This window comes from Quercus robur, chromosome 3 (genome assembly GCF_932294415.1).
Source record: "Quercus robur chromosome 3, dhQueRobu3.1, whole genome shotgun sequence".
Taxonomy (NCBI): domain Eukaryota; kingdom Viridiplantae; phylum Streptophyta; class Magnoliopsida; order Fagales; family Fagaceae; genus Quercus; species Quercus robur.
Genome location: NC_065536.1, coordinates 57,940,027 through 57,959,205, shown reverse-complemented (window position 1 = coordinate 57,959,205; position 19,179 = coordinate 57,940,027). Strand labels below are relative to the sequence as shown.

Sequence of the window (19,179 nt, the reverse complement as noted above, 5' to 3'; positions counted from 1 at the left end):
TTGCATTTTTTAGTGGGTCCTATGAGTACTGTTTATTTTTCCACCAAACTCAGCAAAATACGGATTTTTAGGTAAATTTGAATCTCACAGCACTATTTATACATTTAAAAATTATTTTGTTACAGTGTTTTTAGTAATAAATTTTCAGTTTTCAGTAAATAAGTGCTGTCCAAACACACTCTAAAAGAGAATTTGAACCCTAAACATTTCTGTTAAAAACAATAACATGTGCTAGTTGAATTATAAAATTCTTGGCATTGACTTGGTATGTTTATAATTTGAGGCAAAAAAATAATAATAAATTTTCGAAGACTTCTAATAAAACTTATCTCAAATTTTAGGAATCAATTGTATATTTCCACTAATTATGGTTACTTACCTATGTAGTAGGAAGAGATCAAACTTCTAGATAATGCCACTCCAAGTAATTTCCTATCTCACAATCAAATAGTGATAAATAAATGCCTTGATATATTAGGCATCAAAAAGTAGTAGCTCAAGATTTGTCAATTATAAACCTTATGTTAGAACCCCTCTAAAGTGATTGCAGGAACCTGACAAGGGCCTTCTCTAATTGCACAAGAGCGCATATATAAAAGGAAGCTAACAACTGTGTTGATAATCTAACTAAAATGGGAGCTGATCTTATAATAAACTTCTTTATTTTTTGAATGACCCACCACCTGTGGCGGAAAGTTTGCTAGCTAATGATAAAGCCGACCTTCTTTGTAATAGACTAATTGTTCCCTAATATTATTATGAGCATGTTTTAACAAGGATTAGTAGATATCATCGGAGAATGGAGGATTTTAAGAAAAAAATTCATTTATTTTTGTGGGATCATTTGTACGCATTGGTGGTGAATAGTACCATATCTTACTTCGACAAATCAAGTATATAGCAATCAGCACGTTAGCTAGCTACCTAATTGAAAGTTGTGACTTGTGATACTTGATATGATCCTCACATGATTATATTATTTGATAAACTATTGAGTCTGAAACATGTTTGTACCCATTTTTCAACAGCCAGGAATGATTTGGTTTGACCTATCCAACAACAGAAAATCGTGTGTTTGATTCGATTAAGGGACTGATCATGGAATCATCGACAAGTCTCAACAAAGCCATGAGTCTAGATTCAGAAAATATTGATTGCCTGAAGTTATAACCATTTTACATTAAATAGAATTAATCATACTTGAGGGATTAAATAAATAAATAAGCCATGCTTGAACAACCATATAATTACTTAACAAATTTCAATTAAAAAGTCATCTTGACCTATCAAGATATATTCAACCATGCGTGTCGAGATATGAACAAAAACTAAGATCCCCATAGCAATTAGAGTACAGGAGTCTGGGATATCCAAAAAACAATTATCCTAATAATACATATAATATTTATAAATAATCTTTCCTCGTTATTTATATCATTGGACTATTAGGAAAAAATTGCCCATACTGCACGTCTTTTTCAATTATATTATATAATTATAAAATTACAATCATGGGTGAGTTCAATTACTACAAACCAAAATAGGAAAAATAAAACAATAAACTCTACAATACAGTACATGTTAATTTGTTCAATCATCACCAACCAAAATTCTAACACAAACAATACATGTATTGCCAAAACATGATATAGAATACTAATAACTTTGTTTTTTTTTTGAAACAAATACTAATAACTTTAATAATTAAGTATACATATTTAATGGACTATCTATAGAGTATAGAGGAAACTATTTAAGGCTCTACAGAAACATATCATACGAATCAAATAGTCAAAACCTTTCCCTTCTAGTTAGTGGGCCATTCTCAAAGATTTGATCACACATCACCCACGAAGTGGCAACCAAGCTGTCTCCCCACTCTAGCAACCTCGTTGGACATCACCAATACCACGTCTATAAGCTTATACATATGCATTCACGGACACGTCTAATTTTAAAAATTGTTAATTTTATACGACTAATTTTAAAAATTGTTAATTTTATACGACTGTGAGTGATGAACACCACCTAACTTTTTATACCGACTATTTTTTTTTGTAGACACAATCCATGTAAAATTGAGTGTGTTTATAGTATTGGTGAAAGATGAAACCCTCGTGTACTAGTGGGACCAAGTGAAAAAAAACCTCAGAAATGTGATTGATCAATAGCCGTCTGATGACAAGAGAAGACTTAGATGATGGGATCAGGACGTGTGGGAGAGGGCAAAGTGTCGGGATTCGGGGATTACGAGGAGAGATACTGTAAAGTGTAAATGTAACAGAAGAAGTAGTGGCTGGCGTGAGCGTAGGAGCAAGCTGTCAGACACGTGCTTGGGCCCACAATAGGTAATCAATATGGGCCACCCACCAAGTCCAACTCTCTCTAAAGACGACACCCACCATAATAAACTTGAACTTGTTGAGTGAAAATTTTAAATTATTTTTAAGAAAAAAGTTAATGGATTGTTTTAGAAATGTTTTTGTGAAAAAAGAAAAAAATTGACTTTTTTTTTTTATACAATTTTTCATGAAAGTGATATTAAGAGCCCGTTTGGGAGGGTATTTCAAACACTCATTTTCAATTTTTAAACAATATTATACACTTTTTTATACACTTTTTCATCTACACGTATTTCGAAAAACTACAAACAATACTACTCAAACTCCTCTACCAAACGGGCCCTAAAACTATCTTAAAATCATATCTTTATTTTTAGAAAAGTGCTACTATGCTCACAATATTTTCACAACAAATTACAGGTAATAAATTGTTATTGGTTTTAATTTGAATTTATTACTGAAATTACTTTTTGGCCTACCAGAAACTGCAAATAACAACTTACCACTTAAAATTTGTTGTGAAAATATTGTAGACATAATATTTTTATATATTTCTAATTATATATTAATTCAGCGTTTCTTTTTTGTTGATGGGTCAAACTCACAAGTTAACAAGATACGAAATAGGGTGGAAATGAGTGTGTTTTTGTTTTTTATTACTCACTATAGCCTCAATGGGGTACACGTCCAATTGTCCAAAAGCCAAAGCAACAAAAATATATAGCTCGGCTCACATGGCCTCGTCCGTCCTATAACTCCAACTCCCACACCCTACCCTTTTCATTATTTATAGCTCTCTCATTTCTCATTTTCTCTTTATAACTTTGAACATTATATCATCCATTATTAATTTAAAATTTTTTCTTTCTTTCTTTCTCTTTAGAAAGGATCTTGGCCTCTTTCTTTTGTTCTTAACAATGTGCTCTAATGGTTGCAAAGAGTTTGCTAAGGTGAAATGTAGGAGAAGGCGGAGACAAGCGGCTCGCGGGGCGGTGAAAATGAAGGTGAAGAAGCTGCAAAGGCTGGTTCCAGGCGGGGAAGGCTTGAACCCGGATCGGCTTTTTCTTAGGACTGCAGATTACATACTACATTTGAGGTTGCAAGTAGATGTTTTGCAAACTCTTTCCAAGATTTCCAAACCATGAGTTTATATGTTATATCTTATGTTATAAGTTATAGACTAGCTTATTATGGCTTCTGTATTGGTTATAATGTAAGTTCCTCTCTCTTTTTTATTTATTTATTTTTGGGTTATATGTAAGTTCTTGAAAATTCTGTTGGCTTATTGAGTAGTTTCTATATATATTCTGCTGAGTTGAGTATCTTACTTTTCTATGCTATTACAATATTGAAAGCTTTGAGAATTTAGAAAGTTCCAAATTCAAGGGAAGGGTAATTGTAATTAAGTTTCATTTCTTTTCCTGCATTCCTTCTTTATCTAGCTCTCTCTTTTTCTATGGTTTGTTTGTTCCTTTTCATTTGTCTTCAACCGCAAGAGAAAGTTAAAGTTTTTCTTTTAGGGTTTTTTAAAGTTTGATACTTGGTCCTATAATTTTGTCCCCTCTCTCTCTCTTTCTCTCTCTTTGATTTTCAATGAACATTTTTGGCCATAGGCAACACCTTTTGAGACTTACCATTTTATTTTAAACAGCTTCTTAACTTCTTGGGGTAAGGACTTATCTTTTAATTTACTAAAGAATACTCAACATAAATACAGTATGAATGACATGAATGCAAAGTTTTTTTTTTTTTTTTTTGGGGGGGGGGGGGGGGGGGTGGGGTGATAATGATGCTAAGTCTTTTATACATACGTTCACATTATAAATGTGTGAGTCATATTTACACCATCTACATATTATAGATTTGCTTTTGGAAAATGATCCTGCATTTTTGCTTAAATTTTTTCCTCCAAACTTTTTTTTTTTTTTTTTAATTTTAATTTTTTTGCTACTCTAGCTAGCTAGGGGGAAAAATGAAGAAGAAGAAAGATAAAAGATTCAATATATATAAACAAATTTTAAAAACAATCACATGAAATTCACTGCTACTGCCATGCCTTAATAATTTAAATTTGGAAAACAATGAGTGGTGTAGGATTTTTAATGCCTTCATCATTTCTCAGACTTATATCTTCCTTGGTACCATATACAAGTTTCTGCTTATGCACTATGGTCCCCCTTTCTTCTCTTCAAAAAATAAAATAAAATGAAATAAAAGAATGGAAGATTTTGGTAATGGCGGAAAAAGTAAGGAATTAAAATGAATGCAGGCTCAAACCATCATTTTGCACTGCAGAGAGTTCCATAAAATTTCTGTCAAACTTAAAACACCAATAAAAGAACCTTCTTTTTTTTTTTTTTTTTTTTTTGAGAAGATCAATAAAAGAACCTGAATGGCTTATACTCTTGTCCAAGGGGCCAAAGCTGTAAAACAAAATTTTGAGGCTATTTAATATGGACAAAACTTTTTTTTTTATAAAGATAATTACAACATACTGCTAAAATTTTACACTTTATGTTTTCCAATTAAATTCAACCATATGTTTAAAATGACTAATGAACTACATAGTTGAATTCAATTATTAAAAAAAAAAAAATTGTATTGCATTAATCAATGCAATCACATAATTGAATTCAATTAGGTAATTTGAGATACAATTGCTAAGAGTATTAGTTCAAGAAATATTTTTATAAACTTTTAATGGAAAAAGAAAAAAGTAGCTGATTATTTTGACAATTTTTTTTATTTCTCATAAAAATTATGTCAAATTAAACTTTCTTAAAATTGTCCATTAACAAATGCTACGAGGGCAATTGTAATTAGGTTTTGTCCATTCATTACGCATCATTGACACGATAGTCACTCCACACATACAAAATTCTTGTGGAGTGGAAATCACAAGAATTGGAGTTCAAGTCTCTGGAAAAGAGTTTCTTACACACATACACTTTTTTTTTTTTTGAAAAGTCACACATATACACTTAGATTAAATTTGAAAATTTGAATAAAAAAAATTTATGTTCTATCAAAAATTGAGTTTTGTCCATATTAATTGTCCGCCAGTCAATGCACATGGTCAAGAATAAAGACTAGCCTGTACATTTAATATGCAACTTGTAAGAGAAAAATCGAAAGCAGTTGGGAAGTTGCTCTCTCTCTCTCTCTCTCTCTCTCCAATTCCATGGATCTCTTATATTCCCACTTGGTTTTCTTAAAGATTAGAATCTATGCAAATAGTAAAATGAGTTGGATGAGATAGCTCAAATTTTCCAACACAACCTAATTTAGCTGATACAATATTCCACATTACTAGACTTGACCAAGAAGATGAATTAATCTTAGCTGCTCTTTAAATTCAACTTAAGCAATATTCCTAAACATGTGTTGGCAAAGTGGGGAAAACAGGATTGTCGGTTGGAGCAATAAATTCCTACCAAGTTGGACCAGGTTTTACTGAAAGAAATTCTATTGGAGGATCGAATTGGACCGACCTGAAGTTAAAGGCACTCGTGAAAAAAGCAATGTCAGAAGGGTACTGATTTAATGAAAATGATACATGTGAATGTGAATGTGATACTGATATATACTTGTCTTCCAAATGTTTTGGTTTATATGAAAATTGGAAGTATTCAACTGAATTTCACATGATAAATGAAGTTGATAGATGTGCACATATGTATAAGTCAAGAACCCACTTCACAGTTCACACCTCAAAACTAGTTCTGTACATTTATTTGCTAAGTTGTGGGTTGCGTTTTCACATTTCACGAGTCTCTTTCCCACTTTTCTAAAAAAGAGTTTCTTAATTTGCTATGTTTTCTTATTTTTGTAAACCCTTGAGCATGTCCTATTTTGCTTTTTGGGTGAGTACGCATATATAGTTCTATTTTTCATCATTTTCATTTAGAATTTGGATGGTAAGCTGTACTCTCTCGCTCAATCGATTGTTTCAACATTCTGAATAGAAATCGTATACCCAGTGTTTCACTTTATATTTTACCAAAAAAATAAAAATATAACATAATGTGGATGGTGGAACACTAAGAATGGAACAAATGATTTCTATGTACCTCTTTTTATGTTTTTCCAAAGACAAGAATAATAATTGAGCCTGAATCCCAAAATTCATCTCTACTTTGTGACTTTCATGTGAACTAACTGGTACAATGTCTAAATGGATTGTGGAACACAAAAAAATAAAAACATAAGATAACGTGGATTGTGGAACACTAAAAATGGAATAAATGAAAATGTTTTCTATATACCTCTTTTTATGTTTTTCCAATGACAAAGAATAATAATTGAGCTAGCCTGAATCCCAAAATTCATCTCTACTTTGTGACTTTCATGTGGACTAAATGGTTCCATGTCTACATGTACCAGAAATTGCATTAGTACAAAGAAAGAATCATATTTTTTGGCCACACCACGAAAGCTGAGCACTGAAAACAAAGAGTCTAATCGAAATCAAGCTCGCAGAGACTACCTGTACGCAGGAAGGAGGACCAGTCACTATTTGTCACATAAATTCAAAAGAACAACAGCTCAAGCCAAAAATGACTTAGTTAATTTGTACTGGTTTTAAAAATATTTCTAAACCATTCTTTGGACCAAAGAACGTGAAACCAATGACCCACCATCCTTTCAAAGCTTTATTATCTTCGACTTCGTCGGCCATATACTTACAAAATTTCAAAATGTCATACCCAGCTATCAAGACCAGGTTTTCCTTACTGAATCTCTCTCTTTTTTGTCTTTTGAGCTAATCTTAAAGTACATGCAGTATTAGCCAAATTAGGACACATATGGCAGACACTTAATTATATATATATATATATATATATATGGGTCCGGTTAATGTATGCATTTTAAAAAAAAAAATTTATCAAAAATTGAAAAAACTGTCAAAAATTTTCCTAAAATAGTTTACTAACATATGTTTTAAGAGCATACGTTAGTAAAATCCTGGGTCCGGTTAATGTATATTAGGGCATATATTAACAATCCATTATAAGAAAATTTTTATTAAAAATTGAAAAAGCTGTCACTAGTAACTTATACCCTTAGAGCATACAGTAGTAAACCATTTTAAGAAACTTTTTATAGAAAAATGTAAAAGTGATTGATTGTTTTGACAATTTTTTTAATTGTTTATAAAAACTTTCCTAAAATAGATGATTAATGTGTGCTTTAAAGATATACATTACCCCAACCCATATATATATATATATATATATATGTATGCATGCCTGCATGAAATTGAAGAGAAGTTATAACTATTTTCTAATTGTGCATGCCTTAATATTGGTTTTCTAGCTTCACACTAAGATCCAATGGCTATGGAAACTAATCACAACCGTTGCTTCTACTTCTTCATTTTTTATTTAAATTTTTTTGCTAAATTAAGATTCATTAATCAAGAAAAAAATAGATAATATATTCTCCGACCATCTCTCTACCGAAAAGGCAGCCAACACCGCCAAATTGTGAGCCTTTGACTTGGTTAACCGAAGCAGGAAAAAAAAAAGTTTTCAAATAACAAATGAATCTAAACACTCACATTAGCTATGGTAAAATGACACGAGGGTCAAAATTTGGTCAACTGACCTCAAAAATTAAATGGAGAGAGAGAGTGAGAAATTGAGAATAATGGTTGTGATGTGTGGAAAGAGAAACAATTAAAAATAAATAAATAATGTTTGATATTTCAATAAAATGGAGTTTAAAATAGATAATTTGATGCGTATATTTTGAAAAATAATTAGATAAAAATAGGAAAAATAAGTTATTATACTAAAATATATAGAATTTTTTTTACAAAAACTGAAGTGGACCGTTGCTTCCATGTCATACGACTTGTATGGAAAAGCTTTTAGTGGATATGGGCCCAATCTTTGAAACTCCTGCTGCACAGCACATGTTGATACCTTTTCTTCAAAATTTCATGGTCGGAAATCTCACGCATTGGACCATCAAACCATGAGCCCTTTCTGGTTGCTTATGTACGTAGATTCCTTCCTTCTCTTCTTTCTTCTACTTCTTTTCTCAATGGATATGTGCTTTCCCACCCATAAAAGCTGGAATTTTCGAAGCTCATTGACAAGTTTTCAATGGAAAGCTGGTCTAGAATGTTGAATTTTATGGTTGAAAATGACAAAATTTGTTGACTTAATTTCAAAGGGTACGTTTAGGGTCGGTTAGCTAGGGAGTGGCAAATGTATTCATTGGCTAATTTTGTTTACAAAATACATTAAAAATTTGTATATAGATTATAAAAGTGAAAATTAAGATTTTAAATTTAATTAAGTTAATCCAAAACATATTGAAACAATTTCAATTTCAACTAGCACATATATTATGAAGTGAAGGTTTTTGGGTTACTCTTCCCTTAAAGCTCAACTTTCATCTCTAAAGAAAAATATATATACTTTCTCTCCCTAGATTGCTCCAATTCTTGCACAATCACATCAATTGGCCAATTTAGACTGCCCAATCCTTCTACACATACCTAGTAAGTTCCAATCTAAGAGGGCATCATCTTGAATTCAGAGTTGATTTGTAGTTTTTGTACTGAGTGTTCAAACGGGCCATATTAAACACATGTATCAAACTCTTGTATTTTAGGAAGAAATGTGAGTTGTGGTTCGGAGGAATAAAATGACATTTTGACAAATTGTCTTAAAGTTCCATTGATCCATTCCATGAGTGGTGTTGTTGATAAGCTTAGAATACTTGCATGCTCATGAGAGTCCATGGCAAGTACACAATGCAATAAGCTGAGTAACTCAATGCAGCTCCATGGCCTATAGGGGTGATGATGAAAAAAAAAAAAAAGAGAGAAAGCTCACACCTGCAACTTCAAAGTTGCATTTAATGTTGGCTTGATTACAATTATACTCTCATGTTATGACTTATAACATGAGATTATCTGGGTTATTCGAACCCACAACTTTAGACTCACGAGTATAAATTATAATGGTTCACAAGAGTTTCTTACCACTAAATCACATTCTTAAGTAGTTAGATAAACAAATTAACATTCCCTATTGAACGCGAAATATGATTGGCTCAAACACCCAGAAATCCCACTTCCCCATGCAAAAAGTATTAAAAAAAAACCTATTATTTAATATTGTTGGGTTATGATAAAATCACTCTTTACAAGCCTTTTTATATATTAAAAAAAAAATCAATGCTAAATACCACAAATGTTTTGGGCATATATAGATGAAGGCAAGGAGAAGAAAAATGAACGATAAATTGATAACTTAAACATTAACTCTCTGTAACCAAAACATCCCAAGCTAATTCCACTCCAAAATTTCCAACAACAAGGTTTCTCTAATCCAGCAAAGTCTGAAACCAAGTTTCCTTTTATTTAACAACATTATTTGAGTACCCTTTCTCTTATAAGAGACAATTTCACATTTATGATATATATATATTTCTCTTATATTTTCATTTGTGCATTTCTAATGTGACAAGGAACAGAGTGTCCACTTGTAGTTGCTGCGAATCATGCCTATTGGTGTGAATTCTTGAGCTTGACTTCTTTTTTTTTTTTTTTTTTTGATACGTGAGCTTGACTTCTTGAATCCCTCACATTTATTCAGCAAAGAAGATAAAAAGATTGGTTATTTTGTATCTTTGTTGGTGTGCACCAATTTTTCTCCCTTTATATTTTACTCTTTATTTATTGCTAGATATTCTTGTCTAATGTTGCTAAACACATTTAGTCTTGGATTTACTGCTAAACCGTAGATCCATGCTTTTTTTTCTTTTTCTTTTTCACTTTTCTTTAAGGCATATAACCGAAGCATTAAAAAATAAAATATTTATTTGATTGATAAAATTAAATATGTGCATTTGAATTTGGTTTTTTTTTTATTAAAAAATTATTTATTTATTTATTGAAGGTTGACAATATTACAGTTGACTTAAAAATAAAAATATGTATACGCAAATAAATTGAAAACGTAAAAGATAAAATAAATCCAAACTCTCACTTTACAGCAACATCGTTGATAGTTGATACCACCCAAGTAGTTGTTAGTTGCTGATTAATTGGCCACCTCCCTCGTTACTAGTTATCACCTTCTTTTTCTTACTTTGGTTGCCAAAGGTCACCGCCATATAGATAATTATTTGTTGACTTATTGATTTATTTGTGTCTACCAAACATCTAACTAAGAACCTAATTAAAAAAAAAATTGTTTTTGCTCTACCAAACATAAAATATTTTTTCATGACAAAGTCAATTTTCAACTTCTTGCTCATTAATTAATTAATAACCCAAGGAAAAAAAAAAAACACAAAAATCTTCTCAAAGCCTTTGTGCCTATTGAGTCTTGGCGATAATTATTTGTTGACTTATTGATTTATTTGTGTCTACCAAACATCTAACTAAGAACCTAATTAAAATAAAAATTGTTTTTGCTCTACCAAACATAAAATATTTTTTCATGACAAAGTCAATTTTCAACTTCTTGCTCATTAATTAATTAATAACCCAAGGAAAAAAAAAAAACACAAAAATCTTCTCAAAGCCTTTGTGCCTATTGAGTCTTGGCTTGTGTTTCATAAAATAGCACTACATCAAATTTTCGGCCTTTTCGGCTTTCAAAAAAAAAAAAAAAAAAAATTCGGCCTTTTCTAACACCCCAAGGATCCATGGACCAAATTACTATTGGGCCATGTATTCCTAACCCAATATTGTCCAATACTTGCAACAAAGTGTAGTCTACTAACAACACTCCATGACCTGGCTAATGTCCCTAGTAGTTGAAAGTACAATAATTGTGCAAATATGTAATAATTGTAATTAAGGTGATTAATTGATTATTATGATTATTATTATTATTATTGGGAGCATGTTAACCGATGTCCAGGTGCACCCCTTAAGAGTATTCACGCCAGTTTATATAAAAATAATTTTTTTTTAAATTTTAGAATAAGAATTATTTATTCTATTTCAACTAACCATTTTTCAAAATACTTTCATCATATTATTTATTATATTTTATATATTTTATTTTATTAAAATATCAAAATTTTTTGATTTTTTAAATCATTTATCTCTCATCACAAGTCAACAACCAACATCCATTACCTTCTTTTATCTTGGTAAAGTAAAGAAATAATATAAGTTTGTTTTGCATAAGCTATAGCACCTCCTAAATTTGGACAAGTATCGTAGCAAAATCTATTTTTGCATAATGAATATATGAGTTTGTGAGTTTTTTTTTTTTTTTTTTTTTTTTTTTTTTTTTTTTTGGGTTCATTGGCCAAATTTTGGGGTTTATGGTATTTTAGCCAAACTAATATGAATGCTAGGAACCAGGAGGATCAACCATTATTTTTCTCTTGATCAATAACAATATGCATTGCACAGTAAATTTGAAGAAGTAGACCATTATCTCTATGATAATGAGACAGCCTATGAATAACATAGAAGAGTAGAACCCAATATCCCATTGCATTGGAAGTTAGAAAAAGATAATAAAAAAGAAAAGAAAAAGCTAATAAAAAAATACCCATTTAACTGAAAGTTACTTGTCTCCAACATAATTCATTGCAATAAAAAAAAAAAAAAACAAAAAAAAAAACAAAAAAAAAAAAAATCAACCTTAATTAGTACACTTGAAACTCATTAACCACCATCATTATTTATTATTATTATTATTATCTTTTTTAAGAAAGTTATTATTATTATAGAAAAAATTAACAGATGTCCTAAGATTCTTAGTTTATAAAATACTTTTAGAAACCTTTTTAAGGAAAAGAAAAAAAAAGCATTTGACTCTTCTTTTTTAATACTTTATATATATATATATATATATATTTATATATATTTGCCATTAAAATAGTTTTAAACTTTTTTAAAATAATATATTTTCAAATGTTCTTAGGTACTCGTCAATTGACCCAATTTTTATATAGAGAAAATGACTAAATGTCATTTATTTTTAAGTATGTAGCTACACCCATCTTTCCAAAGTATATGGCAAAATGCCACTATTTTAGAACTCAAATTTAACAATGTCGAGTTCTGTGTAAAACTCTATATCCTCAAAATCTAATTCTACTAATCGCTAATCCGTGCGATGTACAGGAATATCTACTGAATGAGTTTCAGGAAAAAAAAAAAAAAAAACCATTATTTTTGAGTTGGAGTAGTTAGCAAAAATGCATAAAATTTAAAAAAAAAAATATATATATATATATATATATTGAACGAAATAACAGAAAGTTTTATTAGTTAAGCAAAAGAAAGTAATGTTGTTTTATTTATTAGTTTTTTGTGGGAATAAAAAACAGACAGAATGTTGTGTCTTTAGTTTGGTTTGTGTTTTATATATAGATATATATAAGATAGGTTGTGATATATATGTCAAAAATGTCAATTGGTCGAAAATGTGCCTATTGACTAAAAATGTTCATATTGAATAAAAATGTGTCTACCAAAATGTATCTATTGAAAGGTCACAACCCTTCATATTGGATATATCAAAAGGTGCTTATTGACCCCGAAAATGTGTCTATTGGCTGAAAATGTGCCCATTGAATAAAAATGTGTCTATTGAAAAGTCATAATACTTCATATTGGATATACCAAAAAATGCCTATTGACTGAAAATGAACTTATTGAAAATGAAAAGTCACAACTGTTAGGTATTTTTAAATATATACATGACATTAATTTATGTAACCATGTGGCGTAATAATGAGCGGTCAACAAAAAGTCAAATATTTTGGTTTTATATTATATATAGATGTGTTTTTTTTTTAAGTAGAACTAATGTATATTTTGACAATATACATGAAACTCAACGTTACTAAACTTAACATTATTGATGTCCAGTTTCACCTAAAACTCAACCTCAGAAATATCGATTTCCATGAGCAAGAATATTTTGTTAGATATTTTAGACAAACAAGTATTTTACTACATACTTCAAAATAAAAAATATTTACCCATTTTGCCTTTATTATTTGATCTAACTGTTAACATTTGTAAGGCAAAAAAATATAAGTGTGTGCACGCCTAATCTACCAATGAAAAGGATAGTCGTGACACCTATAAAGATTTGGCCCTGTCATTCTAAATGACAATTTTGCCCCTGTCTGTGGTTCTTTGTATTTTTTTTAAAGATGCGACCTTTTTCTCATTCCCTATGACCTCTGTAGTCTGTACCTTCCATTATAAAAAGAAATTTAAACCCCTGAAAAGAGGGTACCATTTTTTTTATCAGGGTTTTTTTTTTTCATTTTTTTTCTGTTCTCACTGCAACAAACACTGTCCAAGACAAGACTCGCCAAGCACATGGAAAATGGCACCCTTAATGGCAGGTTTTTCACAGAGCTGAGGTAGGTAAACTGCAACTTAGACATCTATGAAAGGCTGTTTCTTTTTCAATATTCTTTCTCTTCTTTCTTGCCAATGCAAAAGATAAGAGGTGGAGTTTCTGGTAACAGTAAAATATTGTCCTTTTAACCAGTTTGGTTTTACAAATCTGAGTCAAAATAAAAGTAGATTCTTTCTGCATATTATTTGACCAAACTGTGTGTTTGGGTTTCTTGTGGGAGTGCAAGAAGTAAAAGTGACTATTTGCTTGTTTACCACATTACATGAGTTGGGGTTTGATTCTTTGGTGTCAAAGGAAGCAAGGATAAATTGTTTCTTGAGGGTTACACAACACTTAAACACATATTGATAACTGAGTGTTTGTTGCAATTCAGCAGAGAAAAGTGGTGGTGAATTTAGTATGCCAATATCCTAAAATGTCTTTGGTTCAATCTCAAGTCAGACTGAGAAATGGTTTTCTCACCAGCCCTCCTCTTTCTCATCTACTTTCACCTTCTTCTTCTCCTTCATTGCCGTATAATACTGATTACCAGAAACAACCAAGCCCATCATCATCATCTGGAAGTAAAATAAGCCCAGCAATCCTTTTTATCATAATTATTCTAGCTGTCATCTTTTTCATATCTGGTCTACTTCACTTGCTTATTAGATTTCTCACAAAGCATAGATCTTCATCATCAAACAGTGAATCAAACAGACACCCAGAAATTTCTGAGTCTGATTCTTTTCAGAGACAATTGCAACAACTCTTTCAACTTCATGATTCTGGCCTAGATCAAGCTTTCATAGATGCTCTCCCAGTTTTCCTCTATAAAGAAATAATGGGTCTGAAAGAGCCATTTGATTGTGCAGTTTGTCTTTGTGAGTTTACAGAACAAGACAAGTTGAGGTTGCTTCCAATGTGTAGCCATGCTTTTCATATTGATTGTATAGACACATGGTTACTATCTAATTCAACTTGCCCTCTTTGTAGAGGGAACCTTTACACACCTGGGCTTGCTGGGCTTTCCATTGAAAACCCAGTTTTTTGTTTTGAGGACCCAAGGGAAGAAGATGAATTTTCAAGCAATGGGGCAAGTGGGTTCGTTTCTGGTCAAAAGCCTGCAGAAAATGCCATTATTAGTGAAAAGAGGGTATTTTCGGTGAGACTTGGCAAATTTAGAAGCTCAAATGATGAAGGAGTAGGAGTTGTAGTAGAGAAAGGAATGGGAGAGACCAGTAGTAGTAGTTTGGATGCAAGAAGATGTTACTCATTGGGATCATATCAATATGTGGTCGCTGATTCAGAGCTGCAAGTTGCTCTATGTCCCAATAGAGTTGGTGGTAGCATGAGAATTGTGAAAGGGAGAGGTGAACAAAATGGGACTCCCACAATTGATGGGGATGGTGAGGGGAAGAAGATTAACATTGGAAGTAAAGGTGATAGTTTTTCTGTTTCTAAGATCTGGCAATGGTCCAAGAAGAGTAAATTCACAAGTTCTGCAGAAACACATATGGGTGGTACTGGTACATCTTCTCTTACTGTGGGTTTGCCATGGTCTGATAGACCACAGGGTTCATCATGAAGGTATTCAATGTGCTTTGTACTTTTTTTTCATTATGTCAAATTGCCAATGGATTCATTTCTCAAAAGCTTTTTCTCTCAGCTTTTTCCTTTTCTTCTTTCTTTATTTTTTTTGCTGAATTTTCTTCTTTTCTTATTAATGAATGGTTAATTCCTTACCTAAATGCTAACTTATGTGAATGGTACTCATTTTTTTTTTAACTTTATGGCAAATGGCTCTTGCACTTTATCTTTTCAGTAAAATTCCTTACTCCATACATCTACAATTTGATGCTTTCCTCTTCCTTATTACTTTTTCTTTTTGGGGCAAAATTTAGGAATATTGGGTATCCAATTCTATTCATAGACATTGTTGCATTCACGATCAACTAACAGTGTTTCCCTTTTTAATAACAATTAGACTTAATACAGCCATGCATTTGAATATAATTGAAAAAACTATTGGAATAAACTTATGGAATTAGACATAAGTTTTGTTTTATTTTTTAAATTCCTCCTCTTTATGGGGGAGTCATTTAGTTTATTCAGTCAAGATGTGATCATAGAAACTTCTCTATTCATTGGCAAACCAATGTATGGGGTTTCAAGCAAAAAGAGTTGTAAATCTTAATGGTGTGTGTTTCAATTAGTTCAACTGAATAAATCTTAAATCTTTGATTAAAATACTTGCGTTTGAATCTTACCCTACCTACATACATACAAATAAAAATAAAATCCGTAGTTGAATTGACATCACTTTGTCGTTGAGATGTGACAAACTCAGAAGATCATTAGCATCCAGTGATACAAATTGAAAAATGCATTCTATCCATTTTCGCTTTTATTAACACCAAATCCACAAATAGATTCCCACGTTGGGTGAGGCATCTTGAAAAAAATGTAAACGTACATTTTCACTGTAGCAACATTTAAAAGCTTTTTATTCTCCCTCTACTGTCACCAAAAAGTACAAAAACATGGTTTTCTTTTTTGTTGGTATGTATAAAATATAATATTATTTTAATGAAAGTAAAATGTAGGGTGTGTTGTTAAAGTTGTTATTATAAAATATATAGAATGACTCTTTGGTGATACAAAATGTTTTTTTTTTTGCTTTTCCACTTGTGGATGTGAATTCTACTAACTAACTTTTAAGTATATGTTTGACATTAATTTTTTATTTAGTTTTTAAATTTATTTTGGTTATGTATAATTTTCTTTATATCTCATATTTTTAAAATTATAATTATATCTTAATTAAACTATCAACAAATAAACTAGTATTGTAGCCAAATTCCAAATTCACAAATCATAACGGTGGGTGGTTGATACTTCCTGTTTTCAACTTTATACCATGTTGCTAATGCATCAGTCCTCACCCTTTTTTTTTTTTCCTTCAACTTGTGCTAATTTTTCTCCTTGTTTGAGATGGGACCAACAAGCTGCTATGGTTGAGCTTCACGTGTATTCACAAGTCACAACTTTTTTTTTTTTTTTTTTTTTTTTGGGGTGAGAAAACACAAGTCATAACTTTTGTGCGACTAGAATTAGCTTAATTTCTCCAACAACATTATAGTAGCTTTGCACGCTTCCCCATTTGAACCGCCCTTCTTGATTACATTTTTCCCCCTTTTTTTTTTTTTTTTTTTTTTTTGTAATTTGACCATAGATCAAGCATTTACAAATATATAATAAATGGATGTCTTTAAAGGAATTATTAATAAATTTTTTTCAAAAAATTTTGACATAATTTTTATAACAAATATATAAAGCCGTCAACAATAAGTTGCTCCTTTTTTTTTTTTCATAAAATATTTCTTAAATTAGTTTCTAAACTCCGTATCCCTTGACATCTTTGACATATATATATATATTAATAGGTAAAGACGAGAAAATCCAATTAGGTTTCAAACTTGAATACAATTACAGTCAAATTTTGTGCCACGTGTCCTATTTAATCTAAATTTTAAAATTTTGTACTAAGTGAGTTAATTCAGTGTAAAAATTAGAATTTAATTTTATATCATGTGTCCCATCTAATCTAAGTTTTTTAAATTTTTGTGTCAAATGATTTAATTTAGTGTAGAAAACGGAGTTCAATATAAGTAAACCATAAAAAAAACTAATCATGTAACTAAAAACAATTCAAATTTATAAGTCATTTATGTAATATACTATGACTATGTATAGTCCATTACTAATTAGGTTATATATATACAAGCCAAAGTTTAGAAAAAATTCAATTAGAATCGAAATTGCATTTTGCTTTTGTTAGCTTTCCATACAAATTAAATTGTTTAAATTTTTGCTATTATTATTTATTTTTTTTTTTTGAACTAATGAGCATATTTTTTATACAGTTTCTATTCAGATATTTTGTATGCGAAGATATTGGACGTAACAAACTATAATTGAGCTGAACGATCCCATGTACCTATCCTCATTCAATTTAGGAGATACTATTTGATCAATTTATTATTTTATTTTGTGTTGTATTAAGTTGAATTTCACAGACAATAATTGTAAATTGATATTGTATATGTAGTATTTAATAGTGATCTTCAAAATTATATGTATAATAGTAATGTAATGCGAAACTTGATGTAATCAATATCATAAAAATTGCTAGTAAAAACTATTTTAATACCTCAAATGTCCTTGTTAAATCGATGAATATGTTTAATAACTCAAATTAACATCAATAACACCACTACAATTCATTAATTCCATACGGAAACACAAGTTTCATAATAGTTTCTTGGGATGGTAGCTATTAGCAAATTTTGTAATTTTGTTTGGGAATGTGGGGACCATCACAATATCTGTGATCATTTCTATTCCCCTTCTTCGACAGACAAAGGAGTTTTTGTTACATGCAAAATTTTATGAGAATAGAATTTTACTTTGGGAGTCAAATCACATGTTGCTTTTTGGATGCTTTGGGTTTCTCTAGAACTTTTTTTGCTTTTTTCAAAAATAAAATTCTTTTCTTTTCTTTTGATCTTCTAATGGAGCCCCACTTTTTTTGGTTGGATACATGATGGGGTGGGATCAGCGAAAAGTTGTTCAAGGGAGCCTTGTTATGAAGAGCTATTATTTCAAACGTTGACAAAAGATGGTGCTAGTGGGGTTCACAGAGTGTGTTCCCCATATCTTATGATGGCATTTCACATAGTGTAACATTTTCTTTTAGGACCTAAATCCAATCGAAAAAAGATGACCTTTTAAGAAAGGCCACACCACAGTTCTTGCACTTGTAACGGTAAATAAGAATAAAACTATACCACTTCCTTTGTGCATTGGATTAGGGAAATGATTGGGCAAAATGGTGTATGGTTCTTTTGGCAATATCTTTCCCTGTTCAATGAGAAAATTTTCTTTTTCTATTGTTTTTTCACCCCCAACTTTAATCGACTTCCTTAATACATGATTTTAAGTTGTGGGGCATATGAGAGATAAAGGGAGGGTCTAATAATAAGAATAGAAACTGGGTTTGAGAGGAGTTGGTCACTCACATGCCAAATCCTTCAGAATCAGATACTGGAGCTAAGCAAAAGTGACAGAAAGTAAGCTATAAAGTCAGAGTCATATACTGGTAGTTGGTAAATGTGAGATCATAATAAATACCGACTCCGCAAGACCCGCTCACACGGGCTCTCTATATAAAGTCATGCTTTTTTAAATGTAACCATCTTTATCAAGCCGATGTAATTATGCAATATTATGCCTCCACAGTCCACACAGTCACACAGAGAGAGAGAGAGAGTCACAGTATCAAACAGTGAAACTTGGCATTCATTGATTGATTTAAGGGTGGTATCCAAGGCATTAACAGAAGCTACATCGCTTTCATGAGTTTCCCCATCTGGGTTTCAAAAAAATAAGATAGGAGGTTCCTTTTTTCGCTATTCATGAATCATGAGTGTTGC

The 19,179-nt window shown here is 30.9% G+C and overlaps 1 protein-coding gene across 2 annotated transcripts; it reads left to right on the top strand.

The window, feature by feature from the left end:
• Window positions 1-13,566: 13,566 nt before the first annotated feature.
• LOC126718556 (RING-H2 finger protein ATL47) lies at window positions 13,567-18,324 on the top strand. 2 transcript variants are annotated; one of them, XM_050420825.1, is made up of 2 exons: window positions 13,567-15,274; window positions 18,306-18,324. In XM_050420825.1, the coding sequence occupies exon 1, from the start codon at window positions 14,124-14,126 to the stop codon at window positions 15,270-15,272; it is 1,149 nt and encodes a 382-aa protein (XP_050276782.1). In that variant the 5' UTR covers window positions 13,567-14,123; the 3' UTR covers window positions 15,273-15,274; window positions 18,306-18,324. The 2 variants fall into 2 exon arrangements, with proteins under 2 accessions (XP_050276782.1, XP_050276781.1); XM_050420824.1 differs by lacking the exon at window positions 18,306-18,324 and adding an exon at window positions 17,611-17,801 and having other exon boundaries at window positions 13,568-15,274.
• Window positions 18,325-19,179: the final 855 nt, after the last annotated feature.